General features: G+C 35.0%; 1 protein-coding gene across 8 annotated transcripts in view; it reads right to left on the bottom strand.

The window, feature by feature from the left end:
• Positions 1-23,454, bottom strand: part of LOC143248730 (tyrosine-protein phosphatase Lar-like) — a 242,986-nt gene that overhangs the window by 95,813 nt on the left and 123,719 nt on the right. For 6 of the 8 annotated variants that reach the window (XM_076497397.1, XM_076497396.1, XM_076497399.1 and 3 more), the window contains exon 4: positions 8,331-8,366. The exons of 1 other annotated variant lie outside the window; for it this stretch is intronic. In XM_076497397.1, the coding sequence (XP_076353512.1) occupies positions 8,331-8,366 (36 nt within the window). Of the gene's footprint in view, positions 1-1,012; positions 1,146-8,330; positions 8,367-23,454 lie in introns of all 8 variants that reach the window. One more of the 8 variants, XM_076497402.1, reaches the window with a different exon arrangement.

Genomic DNA, 23,454 nt, shown 5'->3' on the forward strand with positions numbered 1-23,454 from the left:
AACTAATCTATGGAATGAAACGGTATTTCTACTCATTCGATATATATACATTTTATTTATTTTTACACGTCAATATTTTATACAGTTTGGAAATGAACTACGTTAACAAGACAAAAAGTGATATTAAATAAAATTCTGTTACACAGAAAGAAAAAATCCAATTCTACAAATAACGCGTTCTACCTGAGCGAAACAGACTATACAAGCTTATTCTGTTTTCCTAAAATCAAAGGCGCTCCTTTTTACCTAGATATTTTAAAACATCATCTACATTTATGATTTTATTCACAGCTATCGGATCAGATGGAAAATGTGCGTGTCCCCTCCCTCCAAAATAAATGAATAGTAAGCAGATACACACGGTACCACATACGTATGACTTAAGATATAAATGGTGCCAGATTTACGATTTAAAAATACTCATCATAAAAGGAGTGAAAAGCGTTGTAACCGGCAGACATTTTGATCAGTTGATGGTCGAGTTACAGTCATGTGGACGACGGACGGAATCAAGTAGTTTAGCCACAACTGATTCGGACATCTATATTTTACGATCATACACCGTTTTAAAGCGTTTTATCACGTAGATTACTAATCTATTGTTTTGGAAGAAAACTGCGAAATAATATATGTTAATATTTGTAGGTCAGGTACCACTAACCACAACAGACCTTTGTAATCGTCTTTACATTTTCTTTGTTGACCAGGATCGCCAGGGCTTTAGCCAATTTTGCCATCACTTCCAGGTACCCCTGTTATTGCCTCTATACAGTATAAATGAAATTACTGACTGATAAAGCAAAGCTCGCATGAAACTCCAAGCTGTAATGTGATATTGAAGTCCACTAGTAACTAGTGTATAACTTAAAAATTATTTGCAAATGTCCATATTCTGTAAATGTTATGTACAGAATAAGGTGAACTCGGGTTGTAAACGAAACAAAGAAACACAAATGAAGAAACAAATAAAACCTTATTTACCGTAATTGTACTTGTGTAAGATTTCACTTACTGGCCAGTTTACAGTTTGCCTGACTTTTGATGGATGTGGGGAAAGAGGCTTTACACAAGTCCACACAAAACAAAGGGCAAGAGGATTTACACACGTTGACACAGAATAAGGACAAGGGAAGTTCTGTACACGTCTATATAGAACGAAGAAAACAGGAATTAAAAAACATTCTAGACTGAGTTCGTGTCGGATAACATCAAAGATAAATTTTGATTCACTGCAGAAATTTCCACAAACACAAACACACAAAAATAATATTACTTCTAACTGCCACCACTTTGTACAAGCGTCTGTTCCACCCCTTGCTTGCACGTGTAAAAATTAGTGCATGTCTAGGGCCTCTCTACATTCTTTTAATAATAATGTAATCCTACATACTGAACATCTGCAAAAGTTTACCCGAATATAATCTAAGCTATTTACGGAAGAGTAGAATTGACAGTTATTTCAGTTGACAGTAACGAAAAGTGACCAATAAAACCAGTCTGTTAGTCGGATTATATCCGACTCCACTGTTGAATCTTAAAATATTAAACCCACACGGGTCGTTTCTTTAGATAAAAAAAAACACACACAAGAAACACGCCGGTAGAATCAAACCTGCAAGAAATAAAACGTGTAGTGTAACATAAATTACAATATTCAGTAGTGTTTGTTTGTTTGTTTTTCGATTTCGCACAAAGCTACACAAGGGCTATCTGCGCTAGCCATCCCTAATTTAGCAGTGTAAGACTAGAGGGAAGGCAGCTAGTCATCGCCACCCACCGCCATCTCTTGGGTTACTCTTTTATTAACGAATAGAGGGATTAACCATTACATTATAACGTCCCGACGGCTGAAAGAGGAAGATGCTTGGTGCGACGGGAATTCGAACCCGCGACCCTGAGATTACGAGTCGAACGCCTTAACCCACCTGGTCATGCTGGGCCCAGTAGCGTTTATCAGGATCAAAGAATTATAACTAGTAAGAAGATTCACTTTATAGAAACAAGTTGATAAAGTTTGTGCGCAGAAACCAAATCTGTTCAAGTTGTCTGTCTGGATCAGTATTTGGTCGTTGCGAAGGTCAGGTTTCTTCCTTTACTATCAGGTCATCTCTTAAGTAATGTCCGATTTTAGGTTCAGAAAAAGAGAAAGGATTTCAAACGCTTTTAATGTTATTTAATCAGTAATATATTATTATTAAGTACTTCCTGCCAATGATTCACAAGCTTCTGAATGCCACTTCTATAAAAGTATTGAGGTTTGGAGGAAAAGAATGTAGAGAGGGTAGTTTTGACATCTTCATGTGTTCCAAGCTCTTTTCCATCAAGATAGTTCTGCAAACTTCGGAACAGATGATAATCAGATGGGGCATGGTCTGGAAAACAAGGAGGATGTGGAAGTTTTTCCAAGTCTAGCTCTTCAATCTTTGCAGATGTGATCCTAGCTGTATGGGGCCATGTATTATCCTGGTGTAACAAAACATCTTTACAATTGATCAAAGCAGGCCTTTTCCTTTCAGTGCAACACTCAAGCGCTCTAACTGTTGACAATGGAAGTCTGATACAATCGTTACATTGTGTGGCAGCAACTCAAAGTGGATCACAGAAACAATATCCAAACAAACGCTTAACAAGACTTTTCTCGGGTGGAGGTCCATTTTGGGCTGTGCTTTAGAAAGTTTACCTGCACTGAGTCATTGTCTACGGCGCTTTACATTTTTATAATATACCTGTTTTGGACAGATTTGTCAATGGAGATAAAAATATGGATGAGTTACGTTCACGAGAGTGCAGAGAAGTGCAAATGTCCATTCTTTCTCTGAGGTTGGCTTCTGTCAAATCATGGTGGATCCATTTCCCAAGTTTTGACACCTTTCCAAGCTTTTGTAGATGACGGTGAACTGTTGAATGGGTTGAATTAAGCTTCTGTGCTAGTTTATCAACTGTTACAGCCCAATCTTCATCAAGTGCAGCCAGCAACAAGACGACCTGATCATGGCGCGTCACTTAAGCTGTAGTCACCTTATCTGAGCTTTTGAAACCACCTTCGACATTTTCTTTCATTGAAAGACTCCGCACCATAAACACCTTGAATGTTTCGTGCAGTTTGTGCTGCACTATTGCCTTTTTAAAACTCAGACACATCCATCTTCATAAGGGTTTATTTGATTAATGATCTGAGAAAGTGGAGTTGGGTTAGTTTCTTTAATTTGTCTGAACATTTTTATACATGTCCTATTTCGTATTTTAGTCATTAAAGCCTTCTACAAAGATACAAATGATACATTAAATTTTCGGACATTAGGGTTACCTGATATCATATATTAAACTGTCAGATACTGCAACATATTCACTAAATACAGGCTTGAACACTATGTAAAATACTGGGATAAAACTAACCCTTCTTCCCTCTTCAAGACCATATCCATGAATAGAATACTTACAGTATTTAGTGCTATTTCACTACTTATGGTCATTTACAGTGACAAACAGTTACATAGTCAAATAACACATTCTTTTCTTTCACTTGAATTACTTACCAATGATTCTGGAACATTCTCCTGCTTTCCATGTGTTTTCATATGCCATTTTATTTTCACTATTTAAGGTCGAATACATTTTGTACGTGTTTCGATTCTCAGAGAATCATTTCAGATGTGTCCAAAACTTGTGCGAGTCCGTGTATTCGTTCAATTACGAGCAAAAAAAAAGTCCCACTTCTTTTATTTCATTTCGAATTTCGTTCCTTATTGTATTAATCTGAGTTTTAACGTTCAAATTTCTTGCATTCATATATTATCTTATCTTCTTTTATGTGCATTATCTGTGCGCTGCCATTCATAATGAGCTGTTGTATTGTTTTTGTTTAGGTATGGGCCTGTTCTGCAGTTTTGGTAAGGCACTCGGTAACTGTTTGACAGCAGTCATCAATATCTGATGATTTATCGGCCAGATTTATTGTTGATTCTGGTAATAACTGATTTAAGAATTTTCCATATTCTGCGTAATTTGCTTTTTTATATTTTTGGCTTTATTAAAGGTTGGTTATGATAGGGTTCGAATCGAAGACGCTCGTTATTGGTTAATGACCACTGTCTAAGTCAAATCCAACACTGAAGTTGACACTTGTTACTTACTGGTTTGAGATTACACAAAATTCAAGATATCACCAAAATTGTGATATAGGAATGTCATCATTCAACAACATAGGTGTGTATCATGTATGTAACTACTGAACACAACAACACAGATGTCATCATTCAACAACACATAGGTGTGTATCATGTATGTAACTACTGAACACAACAACACAGATGTCATCATTCAACAACACATAGGTGTGTATCATGTATGTAACTACTGAACACAACAACACAGATGTCATCATTCAACAACACAGAGGTGTGTATCATGTATGTAACTACTGAACGCAACAATACAGATGTCATCATTCAACAACACATAGGTGTGTATCATGTATGTAACTACTGAACACAACAACACAGATGTCATCATTCAACAACACATAGGTGTGTATCATGTATGTAACTACTGAACACAACAACACAGATGTCATCATTCAACAACACATAGGTGTGTATCATGTAACTACTGAACACAACAACACAGATGTCATCATTCAACAACACATAGGTGTGTATCATGTAACTACTGAACACAAAAACACAATGTCATCATTCAACAACACAGGTGAGCATCATGTAACTACTGAACACAAAAACACAATGTCATTATTCAACAACACATAGGTGTGTATCATGTAACTACTGAACACAACAACACAGATGTCATCATTCAACAACACATAGGTGTGTATCATGTAACTACTGAACACAAAAACACAATGTCATCATTCAACAACACAGGTGAGCATCATGTAACTACTGAACACAAAAACACAATGTTATCATTCAACAACACATAGGTGTGTATCATCTATGTAACTACTGAACACAACAACACAGATGTCATCATTCAACAACACATAGGTGAGCATCATGTATGTAACTACTGAACACAACAACACAGATGTCATCATTCAACAACACATAGGTGTGTATCATGTATGTAACTACTGAACGCAACAATACAGATGTCATCATTCAACAACACATAGGTGTGTATCATGTATGTAACTACTGAACACAACAACACAGATGTCATCATTCAACAACACATAGGTGTGTATCATGTATGTAACTACTGAACACAACAACACAGATGTCATCATTCAACAACACATAGGTGTGTATCATGTAACTACTGAACACAACAACACAGATGTCATCATTCAACAACACACAGACGATATTTCAAGTTTCAGTAACTCTCTCCTGTTCTGTGTAGTTTCGTTACATTCAACATCTTTATGGCTATTATTAAGATGTATTATTATTACAATGTCTTAAATTATTAATAAATTTGTAACTACTAATTTAGATGGAGAACAGTATATTCCTGCTGTTGTAATACAATTATTTGTTAATAGTTGGATAGCTGTTACAATACTTTCACTTGTTGATTCAATAATAGTTGGATAGCTGTTACAATACTTTCACTTGTTGATTCAATAGTTATCTGAGGTGTGTGTGTGCGTTTTCTAAAAGCTAAGCCTCATCGGCCTATCTACCGAGTCCACCCAGGGAGTCACACAAAGGTTAATTTATGTATTACTACAATATTGCAGTGTGGATGATACTTGATTAACCTGTCTATTCCTAATATAAAGACACTGAAAAGTTTACTCTTTTAAAGTGTCCTGGACGTTTTCCTAAACCTGTTGTTTGATTCAGTTTTAAACATTAAACAACTTGTTGTATTCAGTAGTCACATACATGATACACATCCGTGCTGTTGTGTTCAGTGGTTACATACATGATACACATCCGTGCTGTTGTGTTCAGTAGTTACATAAAACTTCTGAATTGAACTACGTTACTGTTATATTACTGAAGTTATCAAACAATGAATATAAACAAATATTTTCAATACTGAGCATTTATCACTAACACAACAGTTGCCGTGACAACAATCATGTGATAGTTTTGTTCCTAAGCGATGATGTATATTGTTGAATGTTACCAAGAAATTAGTATGAAAGCGTTCTACACAGAGGAAATAAACCTTTTATAGCTGGTGATACACAAACCTTTAATTTTTGTTCCTTAAAGATTATTTTAAACCAAATTAAGAAAACAAAAAGTAATGGTTACGTAAAAAAATCCATGTTTCACCTAATGAATGACAAGACATTCGATTCTTAAAGTGTTACGTAGAATACTACATGATACACACAACATCACTATAAAATACATACAAACATCTCGATGTTCCAAACTCAAACTATCATAACATTCAATCGAATAACCATATAAAAAATAATAAAAAGTTCTAACATGTTCTTGTGCCCCTTTTGATGTGGTCCATCAAGTTCGTGTTTTAAGATATATTTCAGCAAGTAGTAACGAAGTTATTATGTGTATAGAATAAGTGGTCGTCACATCCTAGTGCTGAAAATGTACAAACAATGCATTTAAAACGGAACTCAGTCACTGTTAACACCGTTAAAAAATCAATGGTTGTTGTAGATGTGAGAATTAAACGAAAGTTGAAAAACGGAGACCCCTAGTGAACAGTTCTACAGGACTAAGTTGCCAACCACAAGTGTTTCATTAGACTCAAAAGTGTCGTTATGATATCCAAGTTATTTTAGGATATCGTTGAATGTTTTACTTATTTACTGGGTCCAGTTTCTTATCGAGCTGAGCTGGGTTTGGTATATAAAACGAAGACTCAGCAACGAAGTCAATAGGCCGTGTGGGTTGAAGATTTGGTCTGCAGCTTTAAGGTTGATTTCCGGAAAGAAAGGATTTATCTTAACGTTGTTTGTGTACAAATAAACGCCTAACAAGCAGTACTGTACAAGTTATCAGTTTGGTTTCGTTTGAATTCTGCGCAAAGCTACACAAGAGCTATCAGCGCTAACTGTCCCTAATTTAGTTGTGAAAGACAAGAGGGAAGCCAGCTAGGCATCACCCTTTATCGTCAACTCTTACACCAACTAACAGTAGATTGACAGTAACATAATAACGCCCTCATAGCTGATAGGGCGCACATGTTTGGTTGGACGGGGGTTTGAACCGAGGTCCTCTAGATTGCGAATCCAGCGCCCTCACCAACTGGCCACACCGAGCGCATGTCACCAGATTTACTGAATGTTATACAGTACAGTAAATAATATGTACCTCCTTCAGCTGGACGGACTAGTCGGTTATAGTATTAGTACAATATTACATGCTAAAACTGTTAAACTTTTCGTAGATCTCAACTTGGGTAAGCACAAGGACGATCTGAAATTACACACGGTATGCTACTTTGTAGCTATTAAGAGAAACTTGGATCTCAACTATGTTAGGTTTAGCTTACATGACTAATCAGATGTATATTTGTACTAGAGGATTGGAAGAAGACGTGATCTTGCAGCGACTAAGTTTTATTTATTTAACAATGAACCCTACTGTTTCTCATAATAGCGTAATCGACTAATACCTTTTGATGTGAAACTAACTTTCGTAGGCCACAGACTTACATTCACTCTAAAATAATTAAATATAACTATTATAATACTAAGTGATACAGTCACTGACACATTTTAGTTAAATTCGTTTAGACAAACTTGGTGACGTAATGTCGCGCGCCATTACATAACACCCACCCACTTTCTTTTCCTTTTGACGATAACCAATAACTCACGATTGGGTTGTCATTACCTTTCGCCGGTGATCTTATTGTGACGTCACGTTTCAGAGCTAAACAGGAAGAACTTACACAAAACATGGAGTATCGCGACTTTTGTGTCACCTAGGTAAAAATACTTTAACTAAGATACTGTAATATATATTACATGCTAAGCAGTACACACTCATATTAGTGTCAAGTTTCAAACATTAACAACATTACAATAATATACGAATCCAAAGATAAAGTATTATAACGTAGCTCCAACGTATATAACTTTTTGAATCTTGTATTTTATCCTTCAAAAACTATTGAACAAAGTATTTGCCCTCATTCTTTGCTAAAGCTAACACTACAACTACGTTTAATTATTATACAAACACTATTACTGTCTACAATTATAGAAATACCAAAACACAAGTTTATGCCAGTTTTAGTGACATAGTTCACTAAATTAGTTCACAATTACAATAAACGTTTATTGTTCGTATTTCTACCAGCAGTGCGTAACGCCTTTCAAAAAGGGTTTTCAAATAAATCAAAAATCTTCCAAAGCAGCGGCCAGCAATACTTACGCTTTAAAAACCTGACGTAGTCTCTGTTCGAGCTGCCTGGAAATGACGTAAGATCTCATGAACAATGCAGAATAATTGTACAGAATTTATTGTTGAAAATATATTGCATAAAGAAGTCAAACAAAACCTTTTTTTTTCCCCTTTCTAGGGGCAGAAGTCTGTCCTTGTTCAACATACACTGAAATGTCACTTTCCTGTTATTGACTCAGTAATGCTCGTGTTCCTAAGTTTATGAACAAGACTGTACCTATATTACATACAAAAGTACTTTTATGTATTTTTAAACAGAGAATTCTGATAAATGGATAAATCAGTCCATGCGCCTAAATTAATAAGGACAGTTCGAGATTATTCATTCAGTGTACAAGGCTGCATAATTCAAAATCTGTTATCTCCAAAATATCATCATATTCGAATATAACTGAGAATCTGTGACGTAGGTAACCTCGTTCAAAACACACGCCTTATAGCTAAGCTCAGTAAAGTCCATTTGCGTTCTGCATTACCAAACAAACATCCTACAAATAATTCATATAAATTACGTAACATTACGTATAGCAACATTCTATTTTATTTAAATATTAGTATCTCCACTTTTTTAAATTTTCAATTACGAACAGAACGAAAAATGCATTATTAATTCATTATGTTAGGAAATCACGTAAGTTGACGAAAATAAAGACAAAAAACAAAACAAACATATATACACGAGCGCTTTTGAAGGGTGGGCCTTTCTTCATCACAGTCATAGTTTCTTATCTTTACTAATATCATGTCAGTGCACTTGACGTCACTTCTTGTAGTCATAGGATAAAACTTAAATTATTCAACATCAAATCATACGGGATATCACTAAATACATAGGCGTGCTTCTTTACATCAGTGAACATCACTATGCAATCAATACTGGTGGCACTTCCTTTCATCAGTTATCACCGCATCTACACCTATAGAGTACTTTTCATAATCACACATCTGAACTGCTATAAGTATTACCAATATCTTAAACTTTCACACCATATTTTCTTGTAAATCACGTGGCTTGTTTCTTTCTTTTGAATTTCGCGCAAAGCTACACGAGGGCTATCTGTGATAGCCGTCCCTAATTTAGCAGTGTAAGACTAGAGGGAAGGTAGCTAGTCATAACCACTCACCGCCAACTCTTGGGCTACTATTTTTACCAACGAATAGTGGGATTAATCCTAACATTATAACGTCTTCATGGCTGAAAGGGCGAGCATGGTTGTTGTGACGGGGATTCCAACCCGGGACCCTCGGATTACGAGTCGAGTGCCTTAACCACCTGGCCATGCCGAGCCTTAACATACTTTGTGGAGGAACATTAAATTCAATCACTTTAATAGTAAATACATACTTATTCACTCAACTACAGTCACCTTCATATGATATTGTGTAATTTTTGAGATATTTTATTCTACACGTCGCACAGCTTTATCAATGTAACAACAATCAACAAGTGCTAAATTAAATACTTTTGTAATGAGTCTTAGCTACTTTCGCTTTTACATAACCAAGAAACTCAAAAAATTAAATACGATTATGGTATCACAATGACATCAATGGGTAATTCTGAAATCTGGAAATCACTAATCTTATCAGTGGTTGGTTATATAGAGATTAAGCGATTTATTTTTGACGAATGCTAATAAACACATGCCTGACTTTTAATTACGAAATATGTATCAGCTAACTATCCACCCAACCAATCTCTTGTGTATCAATATTAGAAATTATTATGTAATTAACCGAAGCATGCATATAATGTGATTTATTTAACGTTATATAACATGTCGACTTATCAGTAATTGTCGCTAACATCGTTTCACGACTACAGAATAAGGAAGTGTAAACATTACGATTGAATGCCGCCTCTTTCTACGACTTTAATTCATCATAATTTAATGTTATTAAATAATACACAACTGCACGCAGATGCAAGTCAGTAGCAATATTTAGACATTCCTACTCAGAACTTCACTGTATCTGTTATTCGATCCAGAACGTTCAAGACACAAACTAGTATATAACATTCACAAACTGCACCATTTTAGGAGTGACTCGTCAGAGAACTGAAACATCAGAGTTCTCACTTGGGTCTCGGACTCGAGAGTTGTTATTCAAAAGTCCCAGTGAAATTCAAGAATATCACAAGTAGATTTTAATTAACTCAAAAGAGAAAAAAAGAACTTTCAGTGTCTATAAAATATCTATATTTACAATTTACACTATATGTTTACCTTCTACAAGTAGAAGAGAGTATATTACTTTTCAATAAGAAACTTTACTTACAATTTACAATGCATATTGTTTCCCTTTATGAATGGGAAGTAATTTTCATGATAAGATTAACATTTCTTTTGCTCATATGAGCATTTTCAAATATAATTTGTGGAACCCCTGAAACATTTTAAATAAATACTTTTTTCAAAGAAACTTTATATTTTGTTATTTTCTTTACATTAACTATATATGAGGTGGTTGATTTGACCGACCTCGTAACCACTATAAAAACAGGAAATAATTATAATTCTCGCCTACTTCTTTCTAGAGAGACTGGAAATTGTAATAAAAAACAATTATTTATTCCAAGTAAGCCTGTAACACTATACATCTATTTATACTCTGAACCGTTTAGAACCACTATTCGTACCAGATAAATTGCAAGTCACATTACAGTATCAAATTACATAACTCGCGAGCGTGTCTCAAAAAGTATCATCATCGATTTCGCTTTATCTAACCTAAAAGGTTTACTTTTTACACTTTAGTTACTTTTATAATAATAATTACATACGGAAAACAAGAAATGTAGTTCTTCCCTGGGGTCTTTCGAGAACAAAAGAAGCTGTCAATAAAACTTAACCTTACTTTTTAATACTGATTGTACTTATGGGTTAAATAATTTCTATTTCATTAAATAATGCACTAAAGAACAAAACAATGATATTTAGGAAGTAAACAACGATCTATAACTATCGCATTTTTCTTGGCTAACTGTGTAACAAAAGCCGTTAAAAATTCAGTTAGACTCGTTGTGTTTCATGTGAAAATGGAGTTTGAACTGGGAGTAAAATAGGCAACTGTTTGTGCAGACAACAACGTCATGTTACAGACTAAAACTCTGACTTCCTGATCGTTATGCATAATATAGTTTTAAATTTCAGAAAACTATTGACAAGTTCTCAAGGAGAGAATGTGACCGGAAAACGTGGAAAGAGGCGTCTGAATTTCAGTTTTATTGCTCTGTAACTAAATAATATTGAAGACTATGTGAACTATGCTTTGCCTGAGCGATGTAAGCATTACAATACGTAATTTGCATTAGATTCTGTACTTCTGGGAGGGATGTTAGAAACAAATTAAAGAAGAAGGAAGACACGTGACAAACGTCACAGTTCTCACACTAAGGGAAATTGAGAATTTTAAAAATATTTCCATAGAAAATTAAGAACTTAAATAATACTAAATTTTGATTTATTATCTATGTTATAATGCCAATTTTATTCATAAGCACTGATTATAAAATAGTTTAATTAACTTTTGAATGTAACTTTGTGAAAGGTTGAAAGATGCGAATTTTGACCTAATCGAAGAGAAGTGGTTAATCATATGGTACTTTCATGAGGTTTTACTTTTATGCAGTTTACTGTCATTGATGAAACCTGGTATAAATTGATTGTGAACAGCTATGTGCGAACTGTTCTGTTTAGTTTGCTAAGGTACAAAGAAGCAAAGTACTGGTGCTTGTCTTGCGCATGGGGCGTTTTTCGTGGGGGTTCAAATATGATGCGTCCTGAGAACTTTTAGTGCGTGCGGAATCCGGAAGTTCGGGTTAACTAAAATATTGAACAGGCTGGGTTACAATTTGCCAGTATGCAACATCTGACACAGACTGGGCTACAACTACTTGCAAGTATACAACATTCACACACTGCACAATTTAAGGACGTAACTTGTAGCAGAAGTAACATGGAGTGGGCTACAACTGACAACATCCAAAAACTGCACCACTTCAGCATTTGATGACTTGGAAGAGAACTGACACAAATCGGGCTACATATTATAAGTATACAATATCTACGAACTGCATCACTTGTTTGTTTGCGTATGTAAACGTTTTCCTTCGAAGAATTATTTTTACTGAACCGAAGAACACGCGAAAAACAAACTATACAATTCCACAACACTACCATGTTTAGCATTCGTTAATTCCATGATAAAATTTTCTACACGCAAAATAAACAGGGTTAACGTGAGTCATAAACTGAATTCTCGGTTTAATGTTCATGCGGGTTTTGATTGGTTAATCTCACCGGACATGTTGTTCTGCACTCCTGTCATTAAGTATACACCCAGGAAAACAAACATACATAAAAAACAGCTTCAATCCATTGTTAACAACAAGTATTACTATTCAACGGAACTCCCTAACAGCTTCAATCCATTGTTAACAACAAGTATTACTATACAACGGAACTCCCTTTAGACAAGATGCACTGTGTGAAGATTATAGTTCTTTTCATTAGGTACATTTAACACAATCGTAAACCATGCACCCTACCTAATCCAAACTTCAGACATCGATAATCATGGAATATTTTCATCTTTCCTCGTCGTAGAATTGATAATTTACCCGTCTTTATTTCGAGGCCTTATTTCATAGCTGTGCAAGGCTATAAAACTATTATTTGCAACTTGCACTTGTTGATTCGCTTATAAAGTAAAAAGATATAAAAACAAGCGTCTCTTCCAGTTCAGTGAAAGACCACTGTGAACAATAACATCAGGACAGTCTAGTTAACATCAGATCTGGTCATAGCAAATTACTTAATGATGCTGATAGCTCTGTTTACATGTTACCAACAGTTTAACACCAGATCTGGTCATAACAAATTACTTGATGATGCTGATAGCTCTGTTTACATGTTACCAACAGTTTAACACCAGATCTGGTCATAGCAAATTACTTAATGATGCTGATAGCTCTGTTTACATGTTACCAACAGTTTAACACCAGATCTGGTCATAACAAATTACTTAATGATGCTGATAGCTCTGTTTACATGTTACCAACAGTTTAACACCAGATCTGGTCATGACAAATTACTTAATGATGCTGATAGCTCTGTTTACATGTTACCAACAGTTTAACACCAGATCTGGTCATAACAAATTACTTAATGATGCTGATAGCTCTGTTTACATGTTACCATCAGTTTAACACCAGATCTGGTCATAACAAATTACTTAATGATGTTGATAGCTCTGTTTACATGTTACCATCAGTTTGACACCAGATCTAGTCATAACAAATTACTTAATGATGTTGATAGCTCTGTTTACATGTTACCAACAGTTTAACACCAGATCTAGTCATAACAAATTACTTAATGATGCTGATAGCTCTGTTTACATGTTACCATCCGTTTAACATCAGGTCTAGTCATAACAAATTACTTCACAATTTTGATATTCATCTTTACTGTTAACAAAGTTTAAGGTCAGACCTGTACAGTAATCACTCCCCTGGACACTGTACAATGAAGTTCGTGAAAAAGAACACCAAAATCCATCTTAGTTACAGAAGTCCATCTCGCGTGTAAAAGAGGTGAAAGTTCATACACCGTACAAGACAATGCATGTACCGTGTGGCACAAGAACATGATTTCGAACATTATTTGTGTTAAAATGTACAAATGAACAGGGAATTATAAGTTTTAATGCTCCATATTTAAGTGGAAAACTTAATCGGCATGTTGTGGTTATAAAGTAAAACAGCCAGCTTATTTTCAGGCTAACTAAACATTCTGCTAAAAACAAAGTAACTTGCTTCTAACGAACTAAATACTCGAAACAAGCAAATCACAACTTGCTATATTGCTTAGCAGAGTCCTCTATATTTCTAAGATACAGTTTCAAGTAAAACAGTTTAGTTACCGAGACTCAGTTTGACTGCGTTTAGTTACTTTATAGCACAGTAAACTGAATACCCTATCTGAAGATTATTTCTAATCGATTTTTCATGTCTTACTTATTTAGTTGTGTAAGGTTGTGAAGTCCCGTAGAAATTATTATCCGCTCCATTACCCGGGAAGAACATACTTCAATTATCCGGTGTAAACGTTTCCTAACGACCAATGATGATACTGAGAGTACAGCCCAAGTCAAAAAGAACATCTAACATGATCACGGGACAGGTTTTTTGTGTTAACAACTCTATAGCCAGTAATATTTTCTAAGAACCATCTTGTAACGAATAATCTGGATTATTTCCAACTGTTTGGGTACAACACATAAAAACGGCGGTAATGTAGCAAACATTGTATGTCACAAAAACAAAAAACTTGATAACACTTCTAGTATAACACACATAAAATGTTCCGTAAATTTATTGCTAATTCGCTGGTGGACTAAAAAATGTTACCAGAAAATTACGTGCAGGCATTTCTTGATTAGAAGAATGTTACTGTTAGTATTTACCTCCTTTTAGTTAGAGGTAAAAAATTCCCCAGTAGTAGAGAAATGCTAAAAATTCATTAACTCCCCATCAATTAGCATAAAATAGAAAATTTTCAACATACTTTCTTACTTAGTGTGTGTTGTATTTTAGACGAAGGTGCTGTGGCTTTTTTAAGAGTGAAAGCATTGAAATACTGAAGTCCAAATCTTTATAAGTAGTTTCTATTTCTCGGGACAACGCCTGAAGCAGCTTCAACAGTAAGTTGCTTATACTTTGACTTAAGCCATAATAATCAGACCTAAGTGCTGTCACTGAAGTGTTAGCAATGCTGTAAATGATGGATCCCAGCAGTGATATCATATTAATGATGTTAGTATTTTAAGTACATTAGCTTAATTACCAAGTGTCTGATCCAAAACACTATATCGTTTTCAATTCCTGATGTGTGTGTGTTTGTTGGTTTTCATCACCTAACGTGATATATATTTTTCTCATAAATTAGGGGTTGTTCATGAACTGGGTGTCTGACGAAAGCGTCAGGGAAGGAGTCCGTAGAATATACACAATACTATTAAGGTATTCAGTATTTAGAGATTCATTGTATGGGGGGCTCAGAATGGGAGTTCGTGATCCAAATAATACAGAATACACTTAACAGTTTCCTGATCTCATGTTTAATAAGACTTCCTTTTCCTGTAGTTAAAGAGCTGAAAAACACATAACACTGAAATAAAAATGTTGTATGGTAAAAATAAGGAAACGATTAAATAAGAACTTACACAAATTTCTTCAGTTCACTATATCTACAAATGTTTCGCCTGTCGAGTTCTTCTCCTAATCAGATGAATAACACAGCAGAAACCAGAGCACCGTTATTTACTAAATACAGAAACGAATTAGGTTCACTGACATATCGTTTGTCAATAACCCACAGGATATGAGATAGAGCGTGGCAGAATTAATTTGTCTATTAAAAGTAGAAACTAGTGATTAGTTAACAATAATGAGTCCTTCCTGGGGTGGTCCAGCGTAGACTTACTTCTAGTGAGTTGGGAGATGGCTTTATGGGGAGGTCCAGCGTATACATACTTCTAGTGAGTTGGGAGATGGCTTTATGGGGAGGTCCAGCGTATACATACTTCTAGTGAGTTGGGAGATGGCTTTATGGGGAGGTCCAGCGTAGACATACTTCTAGTGAGTTGGGAGATGGCTTTATGGAGAGGTCCAGCGTATACATACTTCTAGTGAGTTGGGAGATGGCTTTATGGGGAGGTCCAGCGTATACATACTTCTAGTGAGTTGGGAGATGGCTTTATGGGGAGGTCCAGCGTAGACATACTTCTAGTGAGTTGGGAGATGGCTTTATGGGGAGCTCCAGCGTATATATACTTCTAGTGAGTTGGGAGATGGCTTTATGGGGAGGTCCAGCGTATACATACTTCTAGTGAGTTGGGAGATGGCTTTATGGGGAGGTCCAGCGTAGACATACGTCCAGTGAGTTGAAAGATGGCTTTATGGGGAGGTCCAGCGTAGACATATGTCCAGTGAGTTGGAAGATGGCTTTATGGGGAGGTCCAGCGTAGACATACGTCCAGTGAGTTGAAAGATGGCTTTATGAGGAGGTCCAGCGTAGACATACGTCCAGTGAGTTGAAAGATGGCTTTATGGGGAGGTCCAGCGTAGACATACGTCCAGTGAGTTGGAAGATGGCTTTATGGGGAGGTCCATATTGTACAAATACCGGTCTTTTACACGACCTTTAATGTACAGACCTCTATTAGTGACCCCAAAACAATCCCAGTACGAACCCAGACACACCAAGATAAGTTAGAAATTATCCATGCGTTTGTCTGATTTCCAACATTTGTGACAGTGTGTAATCCTATCAAAACCTCCAGTTGCCATCATCACGTGAACGTGTCATACAAGAATAATATTAAAACTTGAAGATGTCGCTAAATGGTTCAATGTGATGACAAAATGGGCAACTGGATCGTCGAAAAAAAGTTTATTTTCATAAGAAGACAACTTAGTCGTTTACATACGTTTCTAAAGTGTATGAAGTTTGAATAAAATTTAGATTATTTGAATGTCATAACGCTAGTAATATTTTCAAGCCATTAATTACCCAACAAATATCAATATACACAAACTACGTAACACAATACAACATTTATCTGAGCTGCAAACCAGTAACTAGTTTATTATGAGATGTTCGGGAAAATTATCATCAGATGTGGAAGATGTTCGTGCAGATTAATTTGCTTGTATTTAAGCACAAACCGACACAATGGGTTATCTGTGTTTTAAACATCACGAGAAGCGAAACCGTTTTTAGCGTTACAAGCCTTCACACTTATATTTGTGCCACTGGGAGAGTGTTCGTGTAACAACTATATATATTATACACAATATTTAAAATATAAGTTCTTATATCTTCTTAAATCTTCTATATTTAATATAACTGAGGATTTTTTTACTATCTGATCAAAAACTACATGAGGTGTGAAAACGAAAGGGAACCTTCAACATACACGGCAACTGAAATTCTTTTAAGCAGGTTTAAAACTTATCCTTTTTATTAGCTTTGTTTTTTTATTGTTTTGTTTTCGTCAGCAACATCAACGATATCAAGTGCGGGACATACGTATATCCGATTCGTTTTGATTACTCATCAGAATCTCTGTCAGCCTACCCCTCAAATTAAAATTATTTTAGAAAGGGTTAGAGTAAACTTGGACGTAGTAAAATATATCAATTTAAATGGTTTCACCTTCTAAGTCCGAAACTGTAATTAGATCTGAAATCGAACACGAGATGAGGGAGCTATGAACTTAAACATCTGTACTTGAAAACCTCAGAACCACTGTACGAGCCGATATGCCGCGGCTAAAACTGCGAGGCAAAAAAAGGATCGAGTGTGAGATTTAAAGGGAAGAAATCAAAACTGGCAGACAAACTATAATATAGCTATACTAGTAGCACTAAAAAGAATTATAGGAAATATTCATGCATAAGTAAGCTACGCCGCCTATTTAGTTCTACCCACCATCATATCCCAAGTTAAACAAAAAACGAGGCCTAGCTAATTAATGAATAAATATTTGCTGTAAAATTATAATCCATGCTACAATTTTGATTTCATTCCTTTCAATCACACATTCAATGCATTTTTTACCACTATTTTTTTCTCACACTTGTGTTTGTGATTAGAAATTGTAGTTTACATTAACACAATTCTAATACTAGTATATGTATAGCATTATTTTAACACCAGCCCCGATACTGAAGTTTACACAAACAATTCTGATTTCATTCTTTCAAGTAGTACGCTCAACATTTTTCCCCTACATCTAAGGTGTTTTTGATTAACTTTTACGACTTTTTGTCAATACACACTAACAAACAGCAAGAACGAAATTGACGCTCGATAGTAACCAACATCACATTTATGCCCACAGCCCTATTATTCAGAACAGGTTTGATTTGTTTTGAATTTTGCGCAAAGCTACACGAGGGCTATCTGCGCTAGCCGTCCCTAATTTAGCAGTGTAAGACAAGAGGAAAGGCAACTAGTTAACACCACCAACTGCCATATCTTGGGCTACACTTTTACGAACAAATAGTGGGATTGACCGTAACATTATAACGCCCCTACGGCTGAAAGGGCAGACAAGCATGTTTGGTGTGACGGGGATTCGAACCGTCGGATTGCGAGTCGAGTGCCTTAACCACCTGGTCATGCCGGGTATGTTCAAAACAGACCTTTTTACTTTACAGAACCAACCAAATTCTTTAGAATATACCGTAGTTTTCCTCAATGAACAGTGTTAATAACTTTCTTTATAGTAAAACTAGATAAACAGTTTCCTGTCATCGCTCGCATTTACTCAGTACAGACGTATCAAACATCAATATTTATGACATCACGCCACGCCACAAGCTCTTTAATTAGGATAATTTCTCAAAACTGAACAAATTTTCTGTTTTAAAATTTGCAATGAATAATAAATATTAACTGTCCATTCGCGTGATTATTTTGAAAACTTGAGCTGGAAACTGTTATGCTAGTTTGCATGGCCTAACCAGTACTTGTGTACTCTTAATTTTTTTGCTCTAAATCAGCCGTGCTTCATTCGCATGACAGGATTAAAAAAAAGATATACATTTACACTTGTATAAAACTGTAGTAAAAATTTTAGATCGACAGCTTAAGTGACTTTATGTAAAAGTACGCAAAATCTTCAGTCAACATTAAGCGGTTTTTGTAAAATAACTTTTCACGTGTAACGTACATTTAGACCAAATTTGAAAAATTATTGTAAGTCGTAAAGATCTATAAGTGTACCACATTCGAACCAAATCCATGAAATCTGAATACGTTTTTATAACGAATAAAGTTTCCAAACTTTCGATGCGAAGAATAAAGGAAAAAACGGCAGAAAGAAATCAAAATAGATGTTATATCTCGTGTATTTCTTTAATGGATTGAAATTCAGTATATGTGGTAACGATCCACTAAAGCACATACACTGTAAATACGTGATAACTTAAATTGCTACAGTCGGAGTTACAGTACGTGGAATATTGCTAAACTGTCACTTCTGAGTAAGTGTGTCCTGCTGGTTGTTTGGGCCGCATGACACACTACCGAGTGTCTTAATTTATTTATATAATATTAATTATAGCCAGCTTAGCTTCACAGAAGAAATACTCGAGTACAAATTGTAAAACATACCCTACACTATGAAAGTTATTTTTTTAATTTTCAGTAGCTTTGAATTAAAAACAAATATACACAAATATCATCTGTAATAATAACACTATGGAAAGTATGGACATAAACATGTGGAGAAGTAATTTAAATAATATATATATATATAAAAGCTGTATTTGTTATAGCTAACAATTTCTCTTCTTGGATCAATATTTATGTTACTACTTCTGTCTGCTGATTCATGCACCTAGTTACAATATTATTTACTCCATTCCTCTTACTGGATCAATATTTATACTACTACTTCTGTCTGTCTGTTTCATGCACCTAGTTATAATATTATTTTCTCCATTCCTCTCACTGGATCAGTATTTATACTACTACTTCTGTCTGTCTGTTTCATGCACCTAGTTATAATATTATTTTCTCCATTCCTCTTACTGGATCAATATTTATACTACTACTTCTGTCTGTCTGTTTCATGCACCTAGTTATAATATTATTTTCTCCATTCCTCTCACTGGATCAGTATTTATACTACTACTTCTGTCTGTCTGTTTCATGCACCTAGTTACAATATTATTTTCTCCATTCCTCTTACTGGATCAATATTTATGTTACTACTTCTATCTGTCTGTTTCATGCACCTAGTTATAATATTATTTTCTCCATTCCTCTTACTGGATCAGTATTTATACTACTACTTCTGTCTGTCTGTTTCATGCACCTAGTTACAATGTTATTTTCTCCATTCCTCTTACTGGATCAATATTTATGTTACTACTTCTATCTGTCTGTTTCATGCACCTAGTTATAATATTATTTTCTCCATTCCTCTTACTGGATCAGTATTTATACTACTACTTCTGTCTGTCTGTTTCATGCACCTAGTTACAATATTATTTTCTCCATTCCTCTTACTGGATCAATGTTTATACTACTACTTCTGTCTGTCTGTTTCATGCACCTAGTTATAATATTATTTTCTCCATTCCTCTTACTAGATCAATATTTATGTTACTACTTCTATCTGTCTGTTTCATGTTCCTAGTTATAATATTATTTTCTCCATTCCTCTTACTGGATCAGTATTTATACTACTACTTCTATCTGTCTGTTTCATGCACCTAGTTATAATATTATTTTCTCCATTCCTCTTACTGGATCAATGTTTATTCTACTACTTCTGTCTGTCTGTTTCATGCACCTAGTTATAATATTATTTTCTCCATTCCTCTTACTGGATCAATGTTTATACTACTACTTCTATCTGTCTGTTTCATGCACCTAGTTATAATATTATTTTCTCCATTCCTCTTACTGGATCAATATCTATGTTACTACTTCTATCTGTCTGTTTCATACACCTAGTTATAATATTATTTTCTCCATTCCTCTTACTGGATCAATATTTATGTTACTACTGCTGTATCTGTTTCATGGAACCAGTTACAATAATCTTCTGTTTCTCTTGCTGGATCAACATTAATAATTATCTGAATCTGCGCTTTCTATACTCTATACGCTTTGTATGTTCTTCATCCAGCTTGTAGCATCTTCCATTTCCAGCTCTTTAAACTTTAGTTGTAAGATAAACTGCTCTCTTTCATTTAAAATATGCATAATGTAGGTTAGAAATATATATTTTCGTAGTATGAGCCGGGTATTATGAGAATATCTTATGTAAAATATGTGCTTTGAAAAAATATTCGTGTAAATAAATAAAACATATCTGTGAATTACCGAATCTTGGGGACAGTCCAAATAAGTAAACAAAAAAAATAGTTATATCATTTCATGGTTCTATTCTCCACGCAGTTCCTGAGTCAATCACAGGGATTAGCTGTATTCTAAGCACCTGAAAGGGCAGGATTAATCTTCAAGTAGAGGTGAAGGCTACGAACGACTCATCCTACGTGGACAGACTCAAAAGAAATTTCTACGCCTTTGCGCACGACCAGGCTAAAACTGCTGACCACTGATTCTCCACAGCGAGCATGGATGTCTCTCGTTCATAGTGGACAACTTACGTAGGTGGTCTTAAGCGCTTTCCGAGATAAATAAAAATACTCTATTTCACGCGACAGAGGAAAAAAAAAAGGTAAAATATGAATCAATCTATGAAATAGCTGATGTTAATTGGTCAACACCATGTTAGTAAAACAGAAACAGAAATTCCCATCCGTTGTGTTTTACTTATAGAGCTGTCATTACTTTCAGTTACCAAATGCGAACTTGTAGTCACTTTTTAGCCAACAAAAGTGCAACGTGAACTCGCAGTCACTTTTATAGCCAACAAAAGTGCAACGTGAACTTGTAGTCACTTTTATCCAACAAAAGTGCAACGTGAACTTGCAGCCACTTTTATTTTAGTCCACACAGTTACAACGTGACTTCTTTCTCCTGTACCTTCACGTACACATTCAGTATACTTACCTACCTAGGTGTGTTTGTTGTTGAGCATAACGCTGCACAATGCACCATCTATGATGTGTCCACTACGCCAGTTTTTACATTCTTAAGAAATCGAGCAGAGACTTCCAAGACGGACGTAGCAGCCAAAACAGTTCTCTGTAATTTTAATCACCACTCATTCTGTATACTGATAGTATACAAATCACACACCCACATAAGCAGTACATAAGATGAATGAATTAAGTGTAAGCAACGTGAGTGCGTACTCTTTTTTTTTTTATCTTCGCAGCAGTCCATTATTCAGATTAAAACATTGCAGTACTGTAAGATCCGCCTTCTTTACCAAACAACGAGAGCGCATTAACGAGCAAGCAAACATATGGTCTATTTCTCACGATATATATATATATAAAATCAGTAGAAATTGGCATTATGGACTCTATTGTTATTATAGACCAACGTCAATTTGACTGGTTTTGACGAATGAAAATAAACGACGAAAATGCCAGAGATGAAACTTAAGTCACTTATACCACACAGTGAGTGTTAAACGAAAACAAAACTTAACTGTTTTTTTAGAATTAAAATACAAGAGCATTTTGTTATGAAAAATATCCATCAAAAAACAAAATAAAAGGTAAAATGGATGCATTAGAATTATCTTAAAATATAAACTTATCGATCTACATATTTCATAACTATACGTAACTGTTCACTTGCTCCTCATGATTAGAAACGTAAAATGGAAGTTCAGACGATAGTTTAAAGTAACACTTGTTTAGATGGAAAAACACACAATAAGTATCTTAAAGCGACACGGTCTCCTGCATCAAAACACAATGAAACATTTATTTAGTGTGTAAAGACAAAACCCGTTGGATATATTTTTGTCATCATCAGAAATGTAACATTTGCAAAACTTAGGACTTGTGTATAGTTTACTTAAAAAAAGGCCTGCTATTTACATACGATATGTACACCGATGTATAAGGCTGTACATGTTCTTAATATAACTTAAGACATAATTGATATAACGAAAATAATTGGTACATACAAAATATCATGTGAATATGGGAATATTCATGTAGGATAAGTTAGAAGAAATTGAAAATACAGAACAAATGAACACAAAAGAAACATAAAAATATGAATATAAAGACCTACCTTTAGCTGAACACGCTAGGAGAAACACACTTTTCAATGTGAAATTATTATTTTATTATAACATATAAATATCAATAGTAATAACATTGGTGAAAGTACAGAAATAACATATCTTTAAAGTATAAATATGGACAAAGGAGTAGAGAGAAATGTTGTTAATAGGTGGCGTGAAAGTATATTTGACGAAGTGGTTTTAAAGTTACGTCGTAAACTTAACGCTGACACACCGAGAAACGTCTTTAAAGGGATACACAAACACACCACGACTCGAAACGTATATAAACCACGTGACTAACGTCTTTAAACCGACGAACCACCACTCCACCACTAATATTTTTAAACCGACG

Source organism: Tachypleus tridentatus, chromosome 4 (assembly GCF_004210375.1).
Source record: "Tachypleus tridentatus isolate NWPU-2018 chromosome 4, ASM421037v1, whole genome shotgun sequence".
Lineage (NCBI taxonomy): Eukaryota > Metazoa > Arthropoda > Merostomata > Xiphosura > Limulidae > Tachypleus > Tachypleus tridentatus.